The sequence below is a fragment of the Anopheles funestus genome, chromosome 3RL, assembly GCF_943734845.2.
Source record: "Anopheles funestus chromosome 3RL, idAnoFuneDA-416_04, whole genome shotgun sequence".
Taxonomy (NCBI): Eukaryota; Metazoa; Arthropoda; class Insecta; order Diptera; family Culicidae; genus Anopheles; species Anopheles funestus.
In genome coordinates, this window is record NC_064599.1 from 4549418 (window position 1) to 4572243 (window position 22826).

Here is a 22826-nt window from a genome sequence, read left to right on the forward strand (position 1 = left end):
TCGTCTCTGTGTGAAGGATGCATTTAACAAGCATCAGCGACCAGCATCAGTGTGGGATGGACAAATTACGTCCCGAGTGATCATTGTATAGTACAAACAGAAAAGAAAAAACAAGTTTCCCTTTTGGTCTAATCTTCTCTTGGGTGATATTTTAGGTCACCACTTGCATTGCACTGGGGCGTTCAATCAAACTCGATCGCATGATCGCATCTCCACCAACATCTTGGGTCGTCAGAAGGGGAGATGTGCCACAGCATAGCAGAAAGCGGGGTAATAATTTAACTTCACTGTTCACTTATTTTTGACGAGCCCGCAAGGCAAACCGTCTTACTGTTGTTTTGCAAATACGAAAAAAAAAAAACAAAACAACTCCGATCAACAAACCGCTCCAACAAACCATCCGTGAACGTACGAAATGTGAGTTCAGGACTTGGCCACTCCCAGGACACCCATCGGAACCTGTCACGCCATCTCGTTGAGCTTAAGGGCATAATGGGACCCCGCCGAAGCCGCCGCGACGTACAATCATCATCCGAGGGAAGCAAAACTATGCAAATAAATACTTACTCCCCGTGCAACTGATGCATCATGATCGGAGGAGACCTGCACTTGCAAATATTAGACAAATTTGCACACAGCACCAACCGAAGCTTTCTACCCGCCCCGGAGGGGTTTTACCCGTAATCATCAGCCGAAGCCCTATAATTTGGTTCAACAGCTTTATAACGAAACTGTTACGCCTAGATGCTGCTAGGTAGGTACTGCCTGGCAAATCAATGTTAGACATGTTGCTGCACGTAACGTGCAGTGTTGCGTGATGATAGCGTAAAAATATCTTCGACGACCAATCGCAAACAATGTTTGGCCGTAAAATGGAACGCGTTATTGGACGTAGTGTTTTAAGCGAATCTGTTTCCTACATCTTTAATGTCCACAATATGATCTCTAAGGACTTAAACATGCGCTTGATGAATGATCGTTTTTTTAAGAAAATTTTACATTTTCTCAAACAGGGTAAGGAACTTTGTTCCTCGAATAACTTCCGGCACGGACACCTGAGAGCATGGCTGTCCAAGAAGAAAATGTAGCCATTGGTGCCATCTATCGACCACAGGTTAAAGATTGGCGATCCGTTGGATACCGACCGAGTTATAGGCAAAACTTGGTGCGAAAATGAGGAAGATTTTACATTTTCTCAAACAGGGTATGGAACTTGGTTCCTCGAATAACTTCCGGCACGGACATCTGAGAGCATGGCCGTCCAAGAAGAAAATGTAGCCATTGGTGCCATCTATCGACCACAGGATAAGATTGGCGATCCGTTGGATACCGACCGAGTTATAGGCAAAACTTGGTGCGAAAATGAGGAAAATTTTACATTTTCTCAAACAGGGTAAGGAACTTTGTTCCTCGAATAACTTCCGGCACGGACATCTGAGAGCATGGCCGTCCAAGAAGAAAATGTAGCCATTGGTGCCATCTATTGACCACAGGTTAAAGATTGGCGATCCGTTGGATACTGACTGAGTTATAGGCAAAACTTGGTTCAAAAATGAGCCTTAGTAAATTTTCATTTTTTTGAATTTTTTGATTTTTTTATTATTTTTCACTCTTTTTTTTATTTAAAGCATTACTTGAGTGAAAAGAAACACATTGCAACCAATTGGCACTAAAATAAATCAATTTCATTTTTTTTTGCAAAATTTCCCAAAAAAAACGTAAGGGGTAAGCCTTATGAAATTTTCGAGTTGAAAATTTTTTTAAAATTTTTTTCTGATTTTTTATTATTTTTTTATTTTAAAGCATTATTTGAGTAAAAAGAAACACATTGCAACAAATTTGCATGAAAATATATCACATTTATAAATTTTGCTAAATTGCTCAAAAATGAGAAAAATTTTAAATTTTCTCAAACAGGGTATGGAACTTGGTTCCTCGAATAACTTCTGGCACAGAGATCTGAGGGCATGGCCGTCCAAGAAGAAAATGTAGCCATTGATGCCATCTATCGACCACAGGCAAAGATTGGCAATCCGTTGGATACCGACCGAGTTATAGGCAAAACTTGGTGCGAAAATGAGAAAAATTTTACATTTTCTCAAACAGGGTATGGAACTTGGTTCCTCGAATAACTTCCGGCACGGACATCTGAGGGCATGGCCGTCCAAGAAGAAAATGTAGCCATTGGTGCCATCTATCGACCACAGGTTAAAGATTGGCGATCCGTTGGATACCGACCGAGTTATAGGCAAAACTTGGTGCGAAAATGAGGAAAATTTTACATTTTCTCAAACAGGGTAAGGAACTTTGTTCCTCGAATAACTTCCGGCACGGACATCTGAGAGCATGGCCGTCCAAGAAGAAAATGTAGCCATTGGTGCCATCTATTGACCACAGGTTAAAGATTGGCGATCCGTTGGATACTGACTGAGTTATAGGCAAAACTTGGTTCAAAAATGAGCCTTAGTAAATTTTCATTTTTTTGATTTTTTTTATTTTTTTATTATTTTTCACTCTTTTTTTTATTTAAAGCATTACTTGAGTGAAAAGAAACACATTGCAACCAATTGGCACTAAAATAAATCAATTTCATTTTTTTTTGCAAAATTTCCCAAAAAAAACGTAAGGGGTAAGCCTTATAAAATTTTCGAGTTAAAAATTTTTAAAATTTTTTTTCTGATTTTTTATTATGTTTTTAATTTAAAGCATTATTTGAGTAAAAAGAAACACATTGCAACAAATTTCCATGAAAATAAATCATTTTTATTTTTTTTTAGTTTTTCCAAAAAAACTAAGTCTATAGCCTTATGAAATTTTCAAATTTTTATAATTTTTTTATTTTTTCATTATTTGTTATTCTTTTCTTTACTTAAAGCATAATTTGTGTGAAAAGAAATTTATTTCTGCAAATTCGCATTAAAATAAATCAATTTATAAAATTTTGTCAATAAATCTTCCAAAGTCCATAGGAGATTTATGCCGGGTTTTTTTATAACTTCAAAAACGAGCTGACTCCTTATAACGACTCATTCACACTGAGTTGACTCATCAAAAAGAGTTGTTATTCTCTTCTCTAGTATGGACACAAAATCGCACCTTCGATCGATCGATTCCCTTCAGCAAAACCGAACCGGACGGCCGGCAGACTTCATTACCGGGCAATATATTTTCGCAAAAAAAAATCCCCTCCCTCTTGGATCGTATATCGTTGTGCGAAAAAGAAGCGAAAACGCCTTCCTATGGTCTGAGGTCTGGTTTGTTCGAACGGAAGACCCACCTACGTTGAAGGGCTATTAATTTATTAATCCATAATCAAGCTCATCGTAAATCTTGCTCGCAACTGAGCGTTTCGTATTTTTTTTTCGTTCAGCACCATTCACACCCATATTCGCACTGGTGTGATAGAACCCGCTCATCATGTGATTCATCATATCACGCTCGATGGTCGGATGGTGTGCATTAGCGGCAACTTCATCCGAAGTGTCCGCAATGGTAGTCAACACCGATACAATTACGTTTAGGTATATTTGCGCCTTATAAATGAAATGAGTAATGGAACACCTGCTGTTGGTGTTTAAAATAAAAATAGTCTTATTAGTCTAAAAGTTAAAGTTGCTTAATGTTAAGCTAACGCTACCAGAGCGAATGGGAACGTTCCCGGTCTCTATCTTTTAACATCACTCTCAAGCAAAATGAAGTGAGTCGCCATACTACAAGTAATTTAATAAAAAAGTTTGTTCAATAAATTTTAGCTGCTCCATCGATATAACGAAGCTGCAAAATTATTAAAGCAAGATTTACATTTCGTTTCCCTTTTGATATTGATACTTCCTGAACATGAACTCATGCCTCGAAAGACTGGTTTTACAAACGTTCGGAGTTATTTAACCTACATCTTCGTTTTTGGCACTCGAAAGCAACATTTCTTTCGATGGTAAAGACTGTAGCACCTGATTATCGTATCGACAGATCGGCTTATCAAGTTTCTTACCATGGAAGTACATCGATAAGAAATCTTTCTTCGAACAAACATTTTCGTATAAAAACGCTCCATCTTCAAACAAGCGTGGTCACTTCATTCCGTGATAGGATGAAATCCTTCGTGCTTCTCATCGGTCTTCTGGCCATTGCCAGCACCGAATGGATTGATATCGATTGGTCCAAGGTGCGTCCGGTTGAAGAGTTCGATCACTACTGGAATCGTTTGCCGGCCGAACTGCAAGTCTACCGTAAGATGCGTCTCTCGAATCGTATCACCAACGGACAGGTAGCTACACCCGGTCAGTTCCCGTTCCAGACTGTTCTGCTGAGTGAATTTGAGACGGGAACATCACTTTGCGGTGGTTCCGTATTGACCAGAAACTTTATCCTGACCGCTGCTCACTGCGTTGTGGGCGAACAAGCATCGACATTGGCTCTCGGTGGTGTTGCAATCTTGGGAGCACACAATCGAACCGTTCGGGAGGATTCACAGCAACGTATTCGATTCACGACCAATGGAATTCTTCGTCATCCGCTGTACGTTGCTTCCAATCTCCGGAATGATATTGCCATCGTACGTCTGGAGTCTTCGATCTTCTACACCGATCGTATTCAGCCCATCCGTTTGCCAGCCCGTTCGGACGTTCGACAGTTTGCAGGATTCATCGGAACGGTGTCCGGGTACGGACGTACCTCGGATAGCAGTTGGGCCATCTCAGATGTGCTGAGATATACGAGCAACGCGATCATGACCAACGCTGAATGTATTGGTCGCTGGGGTTCCGCCAATATCGGGAACCAGAACGTGTGTCTCTGGGGCACGGGTGGACGTTCGTCCTGCCATGGTGATTCCGGAGGTCCACTCGCCGTCCCAGATGGTGGTGGACCGCTTCAGATCGGCGTAATTTCCTTCGTATCTGCTAGCGGTTGTGCCGTCGGTAAGCCATCGGTATACACTCGTGTCTCCTCCTACGTGGACTGGATTGCAGCTTACTCCGATTATATTGGACGACCGCAAATCTTTCTTGGTTGATTGATAGCATCACTTTACCCTCGATCTTCATCATTAGAATCTACTGCACTTTGAGATCATGTTGGCGGGTGGCGGGAACTATAAAGTTAACTATATCCGACATACTCAAGGTGTCTTTAGATGCCTGTTACCGTAGAAGCATTCATTTTTAATATTTATTTCTTTATTTAGCATAAAAATTAGAAAATATTAATGATTCTTTTTTTACGCTTAAGCAATACTAGTGATACTAATAATAAAACAATGTTCCCTCCAAAAGTTGCTCTAATTAAAACTCATGTAAAATTTCAATTACGAACGAACAAGCACTTTCCCAAAAACTTTGCCCAACGATTCCCCTCCCACTGGCTGCCTATCTTCCCCTTCAGTGTATAAGGAAGAGCGTTACTAAGGGAAACTTCCCTCGTTAATAAAAATCTCCTTACCGTCCGTATTTCTACCCTAGCAAAAACAAAAAAGTCCTGCAAATATGGCTGCCTTCCTGCGTGGAAGAAATGAATAGCAAATACTTTTATTGTTTTCATTTTTTCCATCGCACGCTTGTTATCGTAAAAAAACTCCCCGTAGTCAAACTCCTCATGGTCCGGAAAACGCGGCTTTCCCGGCTGGCGATGATGATGGTCCGAGATGGCGGTGTTTTACAAAATGTAACGTCGGTATGCCAAGCGTACCACGAACGGAAAAACCTCATTATTTCCTTGGAGTCCTCACAGATCCCCACCGTCCCTCCAGCGGTAGGAGAAGTTTTCCCTTTACAGGGATAAGAGCATTTCCTTTTTATTTTCTCGTCCGAAAACTAATACCACCTTGAAAAGTGTCCCGGTGCACGGGAGTGTACGTGCAATTGACCAACTTCGTCAGTACACACTGATGGACCGTTGGCAGAAAATTCATAGTTGTGGGACAACCGTTATAAAAAGAAAAAAAAACTCACTCACACACGCGAAAAATCTCCATTACGCGGAGAAAAGTATTTGGAAAGAAAATTGCCACCCTCTTCGTTCCCTATTCGCTGCAGCATCGTTGATGCAGTACGCGCGCGTGTGTGTGTTTTTAGCAAGCAACGGAAACGGCAGCCATATTGATTTTTTTTTGTATTTCCTTCTTACTGTACATTAAAAGAGGGGTGTCATTTTTTCATCCAAGCAGTCACCCAAGAACCACCCCTGCACGGGTTGTTGCGTGAGGGTGAACGCGATGAGGGTGTGAAAAGCATCCCTAGAAATGCGTTCCGAGGGCGGGTATTGTGCGGTTTTTCTCTCCACGGTTCGATGCTTCGCCGACGCCGGCGAATGAAATGCAGGGAAAAATCAAAGCAAAACCAACATCCATCCATCAATTGCTCGCTGCCGTCAAACGAATGGGCGTTGACTGGATAGAAGCTGTGAAAAACTGCACAAAGTTTGCTATTGATTGTTTGCATGCTGTAACGCGTTGTTATACATTCTCCAAGCTAATTTGCTTACTTTTTAGCAATTTTGTACAGAAAACTCTTCGATATCTATTTAACTATTCCCGTAATAGGAAAGTCACGATTTGGTTCAAGGACGTATTTGAAATTGCAAAGTCATTTGATAATCTGATAGCAGAGTAACTGCTTCAGTTTTCGCCAGGTGTGTAATTAAAGTCAATTTATACCCAAATGCGTTTTAACATGAGGCTAAACGCTATTTCAAAACGTACAAACCAATAGCTATTCTCCAAATACCAAGTTTCGCATAATTTACATCAATATTTACTGAGATATTACAATTTTCATGGAGTAATAATTAAATTTCCATCAGTCAATAATTTGACAGGCGCTGGACGTAAGAAACCAGGGCTTAAAAAATTGGGTATAATTCATTTCTGGAAGATAAAATTGTTCTCAAATTTATGCTATTTTTTATTTCTTTTTTAAATATCGATAAATAATTTATTTTTCGCTTTAATGACCGCCGAAGATGGGTACATGCCGCAAGATGATGTTTGACAGTTACATGCTGTGTGATTTTGTGTGTAATGACAGCATGGTTTACAAGTGCCAGCATGGAAGCATAAAATTACATTTCAAGCAACAATTGTGTATAAAATTTAATTTTGTAACCATTTGAGTCGTTTAAAACGTTCACCGTCCCTTATAAGATACTTATCAGCAGAATTACTATCACTTTCAAACACAAAGATTACAATAACATTTTTTCCGAACGAACTGAGCTATCCGAGTATAGATGGCGCTACAAGCAATACAGAAAAAAGTTTCAAATAATCAATTATCATTATTGAAAATAACATATAATAATGACCAATACGTTAAGTAAACGTTTTAAAAGGGAGCTGGAAAATTTAATCATGGGAAATAAAACATTTGGTAATTTATCAAGAAATACATACAGAGCTGACGGCCTACAGTTCGATCTCTTATGTCACTGTGTGAAACGTCACATTGTTCTGATTTTCAGGAGTCGGACTTCTTTTCAAAACACGACAAAATAGAAGCACCACGTTTTTGTGTTGCTCTCTACTTTTGTTGTTATATAGCGGTGCAAAAGCACTCATTTTTGTGTTAAAACCACTTGAAACAGTGCTAAGTTTTGTCCCCTTTCCTTTGCAAGTGAAAAAAGTGCAACAAACTCCACCAAAATGACTGCACGTTGTAAGAAGCGTCGTAGCAAAAACAAAGCCATTCGCCGGGCCAAAAACAAGGTGAAAGAGGTAAAGAAACTGAAGAAAATGCTTGGATTCATCGAGGAGGATACAGGAGAAGGTAACTTGCTGGATAAGCTGAAGGATATTACCGAGCAAAAGAAAAACGAGCAGGTACGTCGAATCTGTTGCTGTGGGTAAACAAATGCACTGAATGGTAAATCTAATACCAATCGCGTGTATACAGGAACTGGAGCTGTTGAAGAAGGAAGCGCTGGAGGAGGTGGTCAAGAAGGAAACCAAGGAAATTATCGACCACGAGAAGTACGTTACGGTGGTTCACCCGAGAACGAAGGTTGCACACGTGTACAACGTGAAAACGAAACAGGACCAGTTTGGCCAGTACCCGATCTGGTACAACCCGAGGAAAGCGCGCAGGAAGAAGCTGCTGCAAGAGGGCAAGATTACCAAGCGTATGCAATTCCGCGGCAAACGTAATCACTTTATCGACCGAACCTGCAATTGGAAGGCACTGCTTGATAAATAAACTGCACCGTGATTTTGTTATTAGTAACACAAAAAAACGTGGCTCTGTATTTCCATTTCTAACGACGATACATTAGCGGCTAGTGTGTGGGATAATAGGAAAGCGCTACACGAATCGCGTATCAAACACGGGCTTTTGGGAATTGGTAAGCATTCCACAGCAATTCCAACGAGCTCTTGCAACAATGTACAGCACTTAACAAAACTAAAATATACGACCGACCGAACGGGTCTATCTATCTCCTCGGCAGCTGTTACTGAATCGTGCAGCGATTCAGCAATTGTCATGTTTTCGAAGTAGTCGGTTGCGTTTCACCCGGTTCTGCGGGTGTACCGGCCATCGCTTCGGTGGCACTATCGTTCGAACCGACCTCGTCGCTATCCGGCACTGCGTCGACATTTTTGATAAACTTCCCGCTGGCAAACCCGACCAAACCGCCACCCAGTGCTGCTAGGCCACCTGCCTTCAGTCCAACCACTAGCCCGATTGGACCACCGATGCACGACCCGAGGAATGCTCCTGCCAGCGGATAAACGGCTTTCTTGTATGCCAGAGCTTTCTGCAACGCAGTTACGCCTGCTTCCACCTGGATCTGTGCCACATCAACGTTCTCCTCGACCCGGGTCACCGTTTCACCCTGGTCATATACCAATTCGTGCACCTGTTGGTACAGCTCCTGGATGTCTTCCATTTCGTGCTGCAAGTGTTCCATCTGGCGCAGACATTCTTCTCTCTGGCGTAGCTCATGGTCCTCCATGTTGTACGAGCTGGTAATTTGAGGAACGTACGCCAATCGACCTCCCGTAGGAAACTCGGAATTTCCCCCACCGGACCTGCTTTCCTCATCGTACTGTTGTTGCACTGTTGCATTTCGCGCTGACTGTGCACGTAATGCTAGCTGCATGGCTGTACGGATTGAAACACGATCGACACGGCGGTTAAGAAATGTTGATCCTTTTCTCACAGTTGTTCGAGCGCTTCCTTACCAATGTATTCTGCCATGCTGTTGAACGCATCCTTCTTTGTCGCATCAATCCCTTCGTCGAAACGGTCATGATCCGTTTCACGCAATCGTTGGCGCACTTTATCTATTTCCACCAGCATGAAACGGATCTGCTTCACAATGCGTGTCGCATTTAACTGTTCGCGTTTGACCTTCTCCCAATCGTTCAGTGAACCTGCCTTTTCGATGTTGCACTTGTGGTTTCGTAGCTGTGTCAAGTACTGGGGTATCGTTTGGTTAAACTTATCGATCGATATTTGCGCTAGCTTTAATGGGATTTGCTCGTCCTCTTCGTTCGATTCCATTTTGTTCGATCTGTTGTTCTTTCACACCCAATAAGGAACGCGCTGTTGCGCTATTGCACAGTGGCTTTGTACTACTGACACTGATTCTGTTCACGGAACGGACGTAAAACTAGAGCGCACAACAAACAGGGCAATCAAAACAACGAAATAACGTCAAATCTTATCAAAATCGAAAGTGGAAACAAAGAACGCAAATCGATCGTGATTAGATGTTACCCAGCTCCGTTCCCTCCCTGTTTTCGAGGCTGAATCATTGGGTTTGTTATTGTTTTTCTTTTCACCCATCCTTTTGACGGTTTGGTTTCTTCCAACAAGTGATGTGTCTTTGCCGAGTTGTTTTTGCACAAAGCAGAAGAATGTAAACCTTTGTGTATCTTCCATGGCTGTTCGATCAGGTTTTTTGGAACTTTATTTGTTGGCATAATCATTGTATTTTATTTACGGATCAACTTCTGCCGTTAATTACAACTTTAGAGTTGTAAATGGGGCGGCCCCCGGTGGTATATGTGATAAACGACGCCGGTCCACACGGCAGGACCGGACATCAAATCCCATCCGGACCGTTCTTCCGTAGCAAGGACTGACTGCCCAGCTACGCGGTAAAAATAAGTCTAGTAAGCCAGAAATGGCCGGCGTGACCTATGAGGTCGTTAAAGCCAACAAGAGAGAATTGCGAATGGAAGCACAAATTAATCATACCCAATCGATACACCCAAGCCCAAAAAGCAGGGCGATCGAATTGCATTGCAAATATTGAAGAATCAATGGTCATAAAAACTGTCAAATAGTTCATATAACAAGGGGTAAATCAATTGTAATAATTTAATACGTTTCACAAAATATAAACACAAAACTCCTCTTCGAAAGCGTAACTGCCATGTTCGAACCCATTTTCAAATTCGTCCCAATTTGGAACAAATTGAAAATGTTCCCTAGCGCGTTTACAAGCGCGAGAGTTCAGTTCTTCGCTGCACAGCGTAGCTTTGGGTTTTTGGGGTTGGTTGCGTGCCTGTGTGTGTTCTTCGCGTCATCGAGTATCGGTGACGATAGGTAAACAATCGGAAGCATAAATATTCTTCGTCGCAAGTGAAAATTCACCTTCTTTCACTCGTATTACCGTCACGCAGCAGATAGAATAGCTCCTTAACAAAATCCCGTGCCGAGGAAGTGAAAACCAAGTGAAGGAAAAACCATGGAAGTAGATGCGCGCTTTGTGGTGGATCGGACGAACGATCTCGAGGAGCAGCTATCTCCCGGTTTCCAGAAGGCTTACACCTTCAGTCTGCCGACGGTAACGAGACAGATGTTGTGGGACTACATGCTGCACCTGATGAAAGCAGTTTCCGGCAACGATAGCCATCTGAAGGCACTGTAAGTAATGGTGCGAAATGGTGGTACCGGGCGCGCGCGCTAGTGGGCCCGCGGCTGTCGCAGGTCTTGGCGCGGTCAACGGATCCTAGTGTCGTTTGCGGAACGTCAATCTGAATGTGGCAGATATGTGCGGTGTCTGTCATTTGTGTGACCGTCAAAAATAACGTCGTCGCCGATGCTCACCGATCGACAGACAGACAGGGGAGGAATCAATCCTCGCAAAACAACTAATGCTACGTGACACTCTGACCGCCCGAGCTGCAGTAGCCTGCGCTTGTTTTGTCTCGAAAGAACCACCCACTAAGTGATGCCTTTTCTTCCACTTGTAGCCAATCGTGTGCGGAAAACAATCCCGAGTATGGTGATGATTCGGTCGGCTGTGTGCAGTTGCGGCGCGAGGATTCTTACTGCACGGTGAAGGGTCAAATGCACTCGATTCTACCGTGTGATGATGGGGAAAGTATGGAAATTAAAATCTACACGCTGACCGTCACGATAGACGAGGTGCACCATAAGGTGGAATCGGTCGCGTGCGACGATTGTGCCGAGCTCGGGTTCTGCCAGCACACGATCAGCTTTCTGCTGTGGTTGCATACGCAAGACCAACCCGGCACACACCAGGATGTGGAGTGTTTCTTCCGTCCACCGCTCGCCACCGAGCTGGAGCAGCTGCCGGGAAAACCACCGATAAACAAGACGAAAACCAAAAACTTTATCCGCGAGGTCATGCACGGGCTGCAGTCGGAGGATATTGACTGTCCGCTGCGGTGGAACTTTTCGTCGGCCAACAAAAAGTTCGCCAACCTTTCGATCCACGAGCTGATCATATGCGGCGTAAAGAATCGATACACGGTGGCGCAGTTCTTCGAGCATGCGCAAGCCGTCATCGCTTCTGCCTCGGGTGTACTGGCAGATAAGGTGAAATTTCAGCCCCGGTTCCATCCCTGGTTCCAGGAGCTAAGATACGGGCGTATAACGGGTGCGAAGGTGTACGAATGTACCCTGCCGAAGGTGTCACCGGAGCTGCTGCACGAGAAGATACTCGGTTGCAACAAGGAGATCGATGTACAAATGCAACGCAAAAAGCTGGCCATCCGGCAGCGGCTGGAAAAGTACACCAAGCGAACGTACGAAAGTCCGCGCATCACCATGAACGCCTCCTTTCCGATCATCTTTAACGTGCCGGACGGTATCTGTACGCAGCACGTGGTGGAGATTAAATGTCCCCGGTCGCACGAGAACATGAAAAAGTACGTCACCAACGATGGTAGCCTGCAGGAGAAGTACTACCTGGAGATGCAGGTGCACATGCTGATGTACGGTGTTACGTCCGGTGTGGTGTGTGTGGCCGATCCCAACTTTGAGACCAACAACGAACTGTTTATGCACTCGTTCAATCTCAACAAACCGTTCGTGATGAAGAAGCTACAGAAAGCGCTCGAATACTGGGAGAACCATGTGTTCCCGGAGCTGATGGCCAACTGGTCGGAGTGAGCGTATTTGCTACAAACAGTCCCTCCACACTAGCGAAGGATTATACAGCGTGAGTTCGAACAATTTACTAAGACAAGCGTTGCAGCGTTAGGCAATAGAAGCGACAACCAGCAAGACCGGGAAAGCGTGGTCCATCTTACAAAAGGAAAAGAGTCGACAGAAGAAATAATTCGATTTTGGTAATAGTCTATTTTTAATCTTCCTTCTTTGACAACATTACACAGATAGAAACACACACACACACACAACTTGCACACACATACACACACACAGGCAATAGCATTTTAAGGACAATAAATGTAAGACTTTCATTCTATTGAAACATAGCACGTCGGAACGGGATTCATTTAAAAGCTGCTACTAGAGCCAGCAAATTCGTTGTTATGAGAATAAGCTCCATATGGCCGGATAGGAGTCCAACGTCGAGTGTACTTCAGTGTACCCGGTTACCATAATCTACCGAGGGAAATAACCGTTGGGTCTGAAGCGAAAAAAGAAACAGGACAAAACAAACACGATTAGTCGGTGGTACGAAGCTCGAAATTAAGAAAATACGGATTCTTACCAATCGTGACACCTGTGACTTCAGCACCGAAACCGCTTCCATCGTGTACTGGACCTTTTTATTGAGCTCCTGTCTGTCGTCACGGGAAGCCAACTGCTGCAAGATAAGCAAAACAAGGGATTTAATGCGAACGAGATCTTAAGGACAGTCTGTACTGTGCAAACCACAACGCGTGCTAACCTGTTCCAACTTCTTTAACCGAATGTCCAGACTGTCGTAATCGACATCCAGGTCGTTCTCCATGTCGCGCGCTTCCGTCGCGTGGTCTTTCGTTTCTACTGCAATGCAGAAAGCAAAACAATCATGAATGATTAAAAAAACTCGGAGCGCTTTAAAAAAGATGTATGAGTACTTACCGATCTTTCTGCAACTTTGACGATCGCTCTGCAGCATGAACCCTTCGCGGCATGTGCAGTAGTACGAGCCTTCCGTATTGTAGCACATCTGATCGCACGGTTTCCGTTCCTTACATTCGTTCACGTCCATCTCGCAGTACTTGCCAGTAAATCCTGCTGAGCAGCTACACCGATCCGGTGCAGTACATTGGCCTCCATTTCGGCAAGGCGTTTGACAGACAGCTGTGACAAAAAAAGTGGAAAGATAAATAAGACCCGCTTGAAATCTACGGGAAGATCAACTCTCAACTTACGCTTAAAACACCCATCGGCAACGGTTGTCGTTGTCTCCCAGCCACGGCAACATGCTTCCCGCTTTGCTACCGGCGCCGAGTATGTCCTTTCGGGTGTAAGGAAGAGAAAACAAATAGTTATCGTATCATGTTTGTTTGTACAGCTGTCACACTCGCCACGTGGTAAACAAGAGGGCCACGTGCGTGAAGGTTTCCCGCTTACCGAAGCCCAGAACAGTTGGACGGATCCGTGCAGTGTGCGTTAGGGTACGGGTGTATCACCGACTTCCGATAGATGTAAACGGTACACACGTTTCTGTTTCTGTAGAGAAGCAAGGAAGAAAAAAAGAACAAACATCAACACATCGTGTAAAGGGCACGTTCGAAGTACGGTGTCCGAACCTAGACGAAAGAAATGCAATCGAAGAAACGACAAGGAAGTAAGAAATTGGAAAAGTGTCTGTACTTATCAACTAGATGCAGGATTGCTTCCACCCAAAGTGCCACCTACCAAGCGGGCGAGAAGAGTGAAGAGAAGGAGATGCGAAAAATGCACTTCCCGGTTCACAGTTAATCACTCTTCAAGGCCACTAAATGACCGGGTCCGAGTGGTTGTTCTAATGGTTTCTCGACTTTTTTTTGTTCGCTTACGAAGCTGATATTATAAGCGCATTTGTATGCTGCAATTGGCAAAGCGTCTGAAAGTGGATTTATCTTTTTGTTCGATTTTTTAAATTGCGTTGAGTAGCGAGTATGAAAAATGCCGGAAATTTAATTGAAAGCTAAGGTGCTTATTTGCTTGATAAAACGTGCTTTAGCTACTGTTTGCTCAATGGTGGGTGCAAACTGATACGAGATCGATCATTTCAATCAAGCGCAGAAAACACGCAAACCACTCTATTGACCACGCAAGGTGTACACAGTACACACTCCGAACGTTGCTAAAATTGGTTTGCTAATTTTAGGAAATAAATAATTCCCAACCACCGATCAACCACCTTTCGCCCGCATGCATCCTCTCTCTCTCGGTATTTCTCTTCGCTTAAAGATCGCGTTTAAACGGTCATTTCCTGCCACCGGTTTGGATGTGTCAATATATTTACAAGTGACACCGTCTCGCGCACAAACCACGATGAGATAACGATCGGATGAGTGTCTCATTTTTTGCACCCTTAGATCATCTGTACAACCACCACGAGAGTTGTTCTCTCGGTTCAGCATTTCGGTTTTGTAATTGGTGTGAGATTTTAAATTTCCCCCGTATTAACAAACATACGCACCCCGATCCGATCACCCGAAGATCGCGTGTGAGTGCGTGAGGCAGGAAAAGTACACCATCTTAGTAGTTTCAGCTCACGCGTGAGGATGCTGTTTCCGTGTGAGTGATTCCACCTTTCCTCCGTACAAAAACCGCTCATCGCGAAGGGTGCGACATAGAAAAAAACAACTTTCGCGAGTGTTTGTTTTTCCTACTTTTCCGCCAAATTAACATTACAGATCAAATGATCCTCCCCTCAAATGTGATCTTTCACTCATCTGTAAATTCTCGCGATGAGAGATCTTCCTTCACACTCTCGGTGTACGTGCCTCTCCCACGATCGTGAGGACAGATCTCACATTCCCAAGGATGCTCTAATTGGCAGAAGGAAATCAACGTCGGTGAGTTTAGTTTTATCAAAATCGCCAATTAAATCGGATCGCGATAAACGATGAACGTAAACGTGTCGGTTTGTCTTGCTGTGTCCGGTAGGAAGTTTATTTGTTAAATATTCGCTTCCAGAAAAAAAGAAAAGAAATCCAAATTCTTCATAGTGTGGTAGGCCGTTAATCCTTTCTTAAGTGAGTTCAGTAATTTTCTTTTTTTTTCACTATATCCCCGTTGCTGTTCAAAGTTCTCTGCCTGCTTCCGTAATTATATCGTAAGCGGACGCTGCAAAGTGTGATCGCGCTCGTGTGAAATGTGTTTATTTTTATGAAAATATATATACGCGCGATCGTGATCATAATCGAGAAAGTGTCCGCCCAAAGCGCCACACTCTACCGCGTGTTTGCCGATGTGTGAGTGTGAGAAAAAATCGCAAAAAAAGAAAGCAAAATAGTAGAAATACTTGCGTGTGATGTTTGGCAAATTGTTTTGTGTAGTAATAATGTCTGTTGCAATGTTTTGCTTCTAATTCTTCATCGTCTTCCAAACGATCAGTGGTGTTTCGTATTTTAATGTGGCGTTCCTCAATCGTTGTCCTTATAGTTCCATGTCTTCCATTACAGCTCGTTGATAGAAAAACATCCCAAAACCAAAAAAAAAAACAGTCATTCGATTTAAAAGGGAACAAACCATACCTTTCTCCTGTTTCTCGTACCCACCGTCGGACGTGGATTTGTTCTTTTGCGCGTGTTTATTAATAAATTCAATGAAATACGATCACGGTGGCCGATCCCTCCTGCTAATCTGATATTTGCCAGATTGGCTATGGCTTTTGCTGCATCTGTTACGATAGTTTGCCGGTTTTCCGAATGACAGACAATAAATATGCATCGGTTCTGCCTGCCACAATCGTTCTGTACGGCGGACGACATCAAGTACCGTAAGGCAGAAACGCGTTTGAAGTTCAAATTGCCGTAAATGTGACTTGCGTGACAATTGGCATCGTTCGGTATTTCGGTGGAAAGTAAAAAAAACAAGGAACTGCTTACTGGTTGCTGGTAGGTTGGATATTGGTGAGTAAGATGAATTTTAGCCTTTTAAAGTTTAATGGAAAAGTTGCATTCTGGGATGAAGAGAGACCTTTTCGGTTTTGTTTGTTGTATTAAAAATAATTGTTGGCATTTTTGATCAGTGCACTGCCTGGAGAGTGTCAAGGAACAAAAAATAAGCATGAGTTTTCAAATAGAATGAATTCTTGATAGGTCTTATAGGACCTTCAAAATGGACAATTAAACCAAATAGCATTGGCTATAGAGTTCGTCTCAGAAACATTACTCAGAATCTCATCCTAGGAACAACAATGAACATTTCTTTGCAAAACTGGTTAAAAGGTATCATGAGATATGAAGTCTAACAATGTTTAAAACGATCTCATCGTAGGATTAAAATTCCTCACATTGAGCCTTGTATAAAACCGTACGCCTCGCCGATTGGAATCCTTAAATCACGCCAAAAATATCGAAACGATGCTATATTTAAACCCATTTTAATATCGTCAATTATCGAGTTAAAGTGCATCCTGCAGAAGAAATCATCGTGCTTATATGGTTTCCCGCATTTTTCTGCATGCTAAACACCCATTCACCGGAGCAGAGTTGCGTTCCTTCCATATAAACACATTCGTCACACGTGGAACGCAGGCTAGTAAAATCTTAATTAAGCCGTTACTCACGAAACGTACACGGAGCTGTGGTACGGCGATTGCATACCGAATCGGTGGCAGCTCCATTGCCCTTCGACACGACACGTATCGGCGGGCGTGCATTAAATTGCATCGCTTTTTTTTGTACTTGTAGCTGCAATCATCCACCCAATGCTGCCACTATCCCCCGAAAACCTAGCCACCGTAATCGCCGTCCTTGTTGGATCGAATCGTGCTATAAATCATTCCCCCGTTTCGAATCACTTGGCTGATGATTCGCAACTGCAAACGATCAATCAAGGTCCGTGCCGATTAGTTGGGGTCGATCGCATAATTCACCTCGCCACCTCGCCTAACCTCGTGGGGTGCAGGAATTTTGCCACGGTTAAGGATGGGAGCTTATTGCTCCCAGGAATGGTCGATTAAAGGAAATGGTCGATTATTTTAAGAACTTACTCCCGACTCCCGATGGTGAGGATATCGCGCTACCCCGTGTCACGAGTGCTTGGCTCAGAAATTAAGAGTGTTGACTCTATTAATCAGACTCCAAGGTTTGCCCACTGCTGGAACTGACGACCTGTGGCAAGTGGCAACAAACCGAGTAGCAAAAAGAGTTCCCAACGTCAGTTCGTAAATATGCACAGTATGATGAGCTAATCGTGCTGATAACATGAAGCATATGCAAATGGAGAAACTCCTCTTTGCCTTCCATCAGCCAGGTTATTGCCGGAGATAGGGATGTAAAATGGAACAAACACACAGAAACACACCACACTTAACATTCGGGATGAATCGCGTCTTCTTGTTTATCAACTTTACTGTCGCATAAATATGATGAAGTGGTATCGCCATAAATGGGTGCAAAGTTGTTGCACGCCATTCGTACGCCATTCGTCCTTTCGATTTCATAGTTAAAAGCGAAACATCTTTGGAGCGAGTTAGAGTGAGTTGCAAAAGTGTGTTCTAGACGTGGAGGGCTATTTTTCATTTTTATATTCAAATCGGGCTTATTCTCACCTGGTACAATAAGGAAGTTATGTGTGAGGAAATTATTCAGCCAGGTGCTGAACCCCATGAATAACATTATCTCAGGTGTGAAATGGAACATCATTTCGGGTTTTAGCACATTTTGTGAGTTATAAAACATGAGTTTAGTGCTTAATTAAATTAAATACAAATTTCCAGGCAGTTAATGAGGCAGTAAATCACGAACATGACTAATTTGCAACAGAAAAATAGTTTTACATACTGAAACAAACATACATAAATGTTTGAGAAGTACAATAACATGTTCCAACCACGATTAAACCACTTTTAAAACGAAATGATAAATTGTGTTGTTGATCAGCTCGAGATCTAAAACATCGATTCGATTTGTCTCTTTTGTTTATGATAAAAACGTTCACAGTAATGTTAAATCTAATGTTCTCTCACGGTTTGAAGTTGTTTTTGCTAAACCACTGATTGTGATCGTTTTACCTCAGGATCTTGTTTTTCTCTCTCCCAAAATAAAGGGCCAGATCGTTTGCTGTCGAATTGTAAGAACATACGAAACACATGTTCACCGCGCGTAGTGCCCTTCGGTCTATCGGTCGTCGTCGTCGTCTCTGTATGCCTGTCCCAGACGAGGGGACCCTAGTTATTAATAGCCGGACGCGTGCGAAAGTGTCGGCGAGTGCGATTTTTTCTTTTCCTTCCTGTCCGTTACATTTCGCACCATCGTTAACGTACGTAACACGACACACAGACGATCGCCGAGCAAAAAGGCCAATCACGGTCGAAGGCGAAAGAAAGCAACAGGAAAAGCCGGACCGAGGTGCAGGTTTGGGGTGGGTTTTTTTTTGTTTTTGGTTTGCAAATATAACACACGAGTTGGAAATACGCGGAAGTAACGTCTAGGGTTGAGTTTTGAGGAAGATTATGAGTCACAACTGGGGTTTAAGGGTTTGGCCAGGATGTGAATTATGTTCGAATGCAATCCATACGCCTGGTACGCTACCAGGCTAAGTGGGAGAGAACTGAACTTCACGGTTCATCAGACGATTATTCGGTCAGTGTGTGCAGAGATGAGATGAGGTACATTGTAAAATATACACAATTTTCGAATTAACTGATCGTTCAAATCACTCATTCCCGGTCATAAACATATCGATAGCCAATTTCCATTCCAAGTAGCATACACCACGATGAGTTACTGCTGCAGCACTTGCATTTATTGCATTAACACATTGCAACGCTCGAGCGGTGTATAAAGCGTGTGCTATAATGATATGACTCCCGGTATCAGGGTGAGAAGGGAAAAAAAACCTAACAAAATGTGACTCCACATGTAGAACTCATATTACACCAATCATTGTACCGATGACAACAGAACAACAGCAGCAAAAAAAAAGACTTATTATTGACTCATAGTGGCCGATAGAGGGAAGTCGTTGCAAGTCACGCATTTACCCGTTCTACGCACGTTCTCTGTCGCTTGACCGAGGAGGCATCTCTTTATGACTTATTGCCTCCATTATTCATTAATCCGTACAGGGAATTGTCATTAGAACGTTTACTGTTGGTATGGCGAGGGAGCATTACGGCATTGCGGAAGATTTTGTAGTTTTGATTGATGTGTTGGTAGAATGTGCCATTATTGTGGCCTGAGAAACTCCTTGGAGGAAAATCCCATCGCCCAGGAGGGGATAATGCATATGCGAGTGTATGTGAAACTCTGATTTATTTCTTACATTCTTTCAGACACTCATGTGGTCAATAGATAAATTTGTGTTTGAAGAGCAGCAATTGTTGGTACATCAACCAATCCAGAGTAATTTTTGGGGCTTCTGATTCAATTTAAGTTTTGATGCTCTATCTATCGAAAATAACGTCTCTTTCTAAAGTAAAATCCTATGTTCTCTATGGTGCTATAAAAAATAGCTATAAAATCCTTTTTCAAGAATACATAAATTCTTTCGACGGTACCTTTTTTTATACACAAAATAGCCATTTGTTTTCCATCATCAAAACAAACGACACCGTACTGAAAGATTTACTCCAAACTCCAAACAAGGTGTCGGTGGCCATCAATCAGTTGCTCGCGCCCCATAACGCTTCAACGGCCGGTGTAAAATTGCTCCCAAAAATGCATTTGCATGCAAATGAGTGCAAAAGCAGAAAAGCGAGAAAAGTGTCCTGCCCACCTTTTTGTTCTTCGATGGGTCGAACAGAAACAGAATGAATGGGCTGGGTCGCCATTTGTTTCATGCTGAACCCACTGACTGCATTTCCCACATTCCTTGTGTTGTGCTGTTTGCTGACGCGGAAAGCGATTTAGATTTCTATCAGATTATAAAATAAATAAACCAGACTTTCAGAGCAGCTGACGGATGTTACTGGCAAACCGGAACAATCAATGTGTTTGTTAATTTTGTTTTTCAAAAGTGACACAAATCAGCTTTCTTGTTTCGCTCGTGGTTCAGGATGTGGTTTTAATTATAAAATCAAAATAAAATATCCCACGAAAAGAAAAGACACAATCTACCCGCCAAACATTAAAATATCTTCATCCGATCTTCTTCTCCGAAAGCGAAAGAGTCTTTTTTAACCTTGATCCTGTGTTGATTGCGAACAAAAAGAATAGCATCGCTTGTGCAGTGGTTTTAGACACGCACCCGGCGGAGGAAGACTCTGTAACAACAGCGATTTAAAATAAAACGCTCGGCAAAATTGCTCCAGCAGGAAGAAGCTGCACCCTGCGGGGCATTAAGAAGTCGAAGAAGTTACATTAATCTTCTCCAACCGTGATGCATTCCTGCATAGAATCCGTGGGCAGAAATCTGTCTGATGGAAGTATATATTTTTTTTCCCCTCAGTTTGAGATGATCGTTGCAGTCGTGCCCGAGAGTCGTACGCGAGGAAGACATGCTAATACGACAGACGGCAAACGATCAAGTCAGACAGCATGACGGGCGTACTAGTAGTGGGCTGTGCTGGAAAGATGCCATAAGCGGGTTTTTTTTAAGACAGAAGGAACGGAAGGAAAGAAACAATTTGTTTTGACGTTTGGTGTTACTAAACAGTGAGATCTAGTAGCCATAAAAAGGAGTATCTCGAGTGAACGATCAATCATAGATCACTCATCGCGATCTCTTAGTACATTGTTGTACTAAAACGAGTTTTATTTAGAACAGTTAGAGATATATCCTCTAATATTGTTATAGCAAGAATTATTCACTATATTGCATGCATTATAGCATTACTGTTTTCATGATCAACTTAAATTCGCCGTACAAATACCTGGTACTGTTGTTGTGGCGTGAGCTTCCGAATGGAATTGAACCACTTCGCGTCAGCATCCGGTTTACTGGACGTGCCGCGGGCAGACTACCATTCCCGGATGTCCTGCGCCATCCATTCGGTACCGGCTGCTGCTGAGGATGGGACTGACCACGATGATGGCGCCGATGCTGTGGTGGAGTGTCCCGATGTCCACCGTGTGGTTGCCCGTTTGTCCAATGTTGCTGCACGGTTCCCTGGTACGGTGGCCGATAATCGGTACCAGCGCCATTACTGTACCCAGGGCCACTTATTAGCGAGTAGTTTAAGGACGTCTGGTTCCGGCTTCTACTCTGCTCCGTTCGATGCCTATGGGAATGATGGTTGTTGTGGTGATGTGGGAGATTCTGCTGCTGCTGGTGCTGGTGCTGGTGCTGACTTCTCAGATGGTGATGCTGTGCAGTATAATCATCGGCTTGTTGCAATGCCCGCGAGAAACTTTCGACAGCTAGCACTAGCAACGCACCAACAAGCACCAGATGGTGCGCCAATTTCCTGCCCATCGTTAACGGTCACCTATTATTATGGCTACTACTACCGTGCACTTATACCTTTCGCCTTCTGGGCTGTCTTTGTTGCTTTCGCTTTTTATCGTTTGTTGTTGTTCAAAACTCTGCTAAAGCAGCACTTGCGTGTGCGGGTTTTGCAGGGCCGGGATTACGAGATCAGCGGTGAAAGAATGTGGTAGCAATGGACACGGATAAAGCGCGCAATTATTTGTACCAGCATTCGCACACAAGTACTAAGAGAACGCACCGAAAAGGGCTATCGTTGCACCCTGGATGATCTGCACACGGTTGGTTCAATTTTCTTGTCTGCCTTGTTTTGTTGCCTTTTTTACAACCGCAAACAGGCTCAAAAACTAAGTACAATTCCACCCAACTAGCTACGAGATCACACACTTATCTGTTCACTGCAGCCTCTTCGACTTTTCACCACTTTTGCACCGTTTGAAACGAAACGGTAATTCGATCGCGAAATAAAAGCACACCAAATACGCTAATGCAAACATGTGCGCCGATCAAATTACCGACAATTTTCGGGAAACTAGAACAGCAAACACAAACACTTTCTGCAAAGTTGCGCCGTTTCGCATGATGCCTGTGCAGGGCGTTTGGTGTGGGCTTGGTTCGGTCGACCGCTCTTTTGCGCGCAGCAAACACGCGGTCGATGATCGGTTGGATCGTCACACAACAAGTCGTCGTCGTCGTCGTCGTCGGTACACAACACCGGCTGGCACAATGCTCACGGACGGACTAAAATCTCGCGCTCGCGCGCACTTGGTTCGTTCTGGCGATGGCGATCAGAAGCACACCCGACCGAGAGTGGTTAAGCGGTGCTTTAGGGGTTCTTCCTGCTTAGTGGTCTCTCCTTTCTGCGCATGTAAACTCACCCCTATAAATTACATCTTATCCACTGTTCTTTCTCTCTCTCTCTTTCTTACTCGTCGACATGCTGGAATCCTTTGTGATGGGGTTGGATACGTTACTACGCATACAAGTCGTCCGAGTCGCGGTTAGAACGGTTCGCCGTTTGTTTGGTGCGTGATTTTGTGGTCGTTTTTTTCTGTTTAAATCGCTTGTCGCGATTTATTTTCTGTTTTAAGG

At 43.4% G+C, this 22826-nt stretch overlaps 6 protein-coding genes across 10 annotated transcripts in view; 4 read left to right on the top strand and 2 right to left on the bottom strand.

Annotated features, from left to right (window-relative positions):
- Positions 1-3360: 3360 nt before the first annotated feature.
- LOC125772153 (brachyurin-like) lies at positions 3361-5911 on the top strand. The gene has a single exon (XM_049443591.1). It carries the CDS (start codon positions 3932-3934, stop codon positions 5012-5014), a length of 1083 nt encoding a protein of 360 aa, XP_049299548.1. The 5' UTR covers positions 3361-3931; the 3' UTR covers positions 5015-5911.
- A 1551-nt stretch (positions 5912-7462) lies between these two features.
- LOC125772185 (protein LLP homolog) lies at positions 7463-8210 on the top strand. Its single transcript, XM_049443640.1, has 2 exons — positions 7463-7813; positions 7887-8210. Exons 1-2 carry the CDS (start codon positions 7637-7639, stop codon positions 8184-8186), a joined length of 477 nt encoding a protein of 158 aa, XP_049299597.1. The 5' UTR covers positions 7463-7636; the 3' UTR covers positions 8187-8210.
- On the bottom strand, positions 8199-9761 carry LOC125772160 (syntaxin-17). Its single transcript, XM_049443604.1, has 2 exons — positions 9173-9761; positions 8199-9092 (listed from the first exon to the last, which is right to left on the bottom strand). Exons 1-2 carry the CDS (start codon positions 9492-9494, stop codon positions 8470-8472), a joined length of 945 nt encoding a protein of 314 aa, XP_049299561.1. The 5' UTR covers positions 9495-9761; the 3' UTR covers positions 8199-8469.
- A 693-nt stretch (positions 9762-10454) lies between these two features.
- LOC125772145 (uncharacterized) lies at positions 10455-12685 on the top strand. Of its 3 annotated transcripts, none has more exons than XM_049443576.1 (3): positions 10455-10544; positions 10622-10865; positions 11195-12685. In XM_049443576.1, the coding sequence occupies exons 2-3, from the start codon at positions 10687-10689 to the stop codon at positions 12357-12359; spliced, it is 1344 nt and encodes a 447-aa protein (XP_049299533.1). In that variant the 5' UTR covers positions 10455-10544; positions 10622-10686; the 3' UTR covers positions 12360-12685. The 3 variants fall into 3 exon arrangements, with proteins under 3 accessions (XP_049299533.1, XP_049299534.1, XP_049299532.1); XM_049443577.1 differs by having other exon boundaries at positions 10476-10544; positions 10625-10865; XM_049443575.1 differs by having other exon boundaries at positions 10478-10865.
- Positions 12529-22486, bottom strand: LOC125772151 (epidermal growth factor-like protein 7). Of its 2 annotated transcripts, none has more exons than XM_049443589.1 (7): positions 21181-22486; positions 13776-13874; positions 13574-13659; positions 13281-13502; positions 13105-13202; positions 12925-13017; positions 12529-12840 (listed from the first exon to the last, which is right to left on the bottom strand). In XM_049443589.1, exons 1-7 carry the CDS (start codon positions 21720-21722, stop codon positions 12793-12795), a joined length of 1188 nt encoding a protein of 395 aa, XP_049299546.1. In that variant the 5' UTR covers positions 21723-22486; the 3' UTR covers positions 12529-12792. The 2 variants fall into 2 exon arrangements, with proteins under 2 accessions (XP_049299546.1, XP_049299545.1); XM_049443588.1 differs by having other exon boundaries at positions 12925-13020; positions 21181-22485.
- Positions 15121-22826, top strand: part of LOC125772157 (G-protein coupled receptor 52) — a 36228-nt gene continuing 28522 nt past the window's right edge. Inside the window, exon 1 of one of the 2 annotated variants that reach the window (XM_049443598.1) lies at positions 15121-15391. The gene's annotated coding sequence lies outside the window, so the exon portion shown is untranslated. The remainder of the gene's footprint in view (positions 15392-22826) is intronic. The other variant, XM_049443599.1, reaches the window with a different exon arrangement.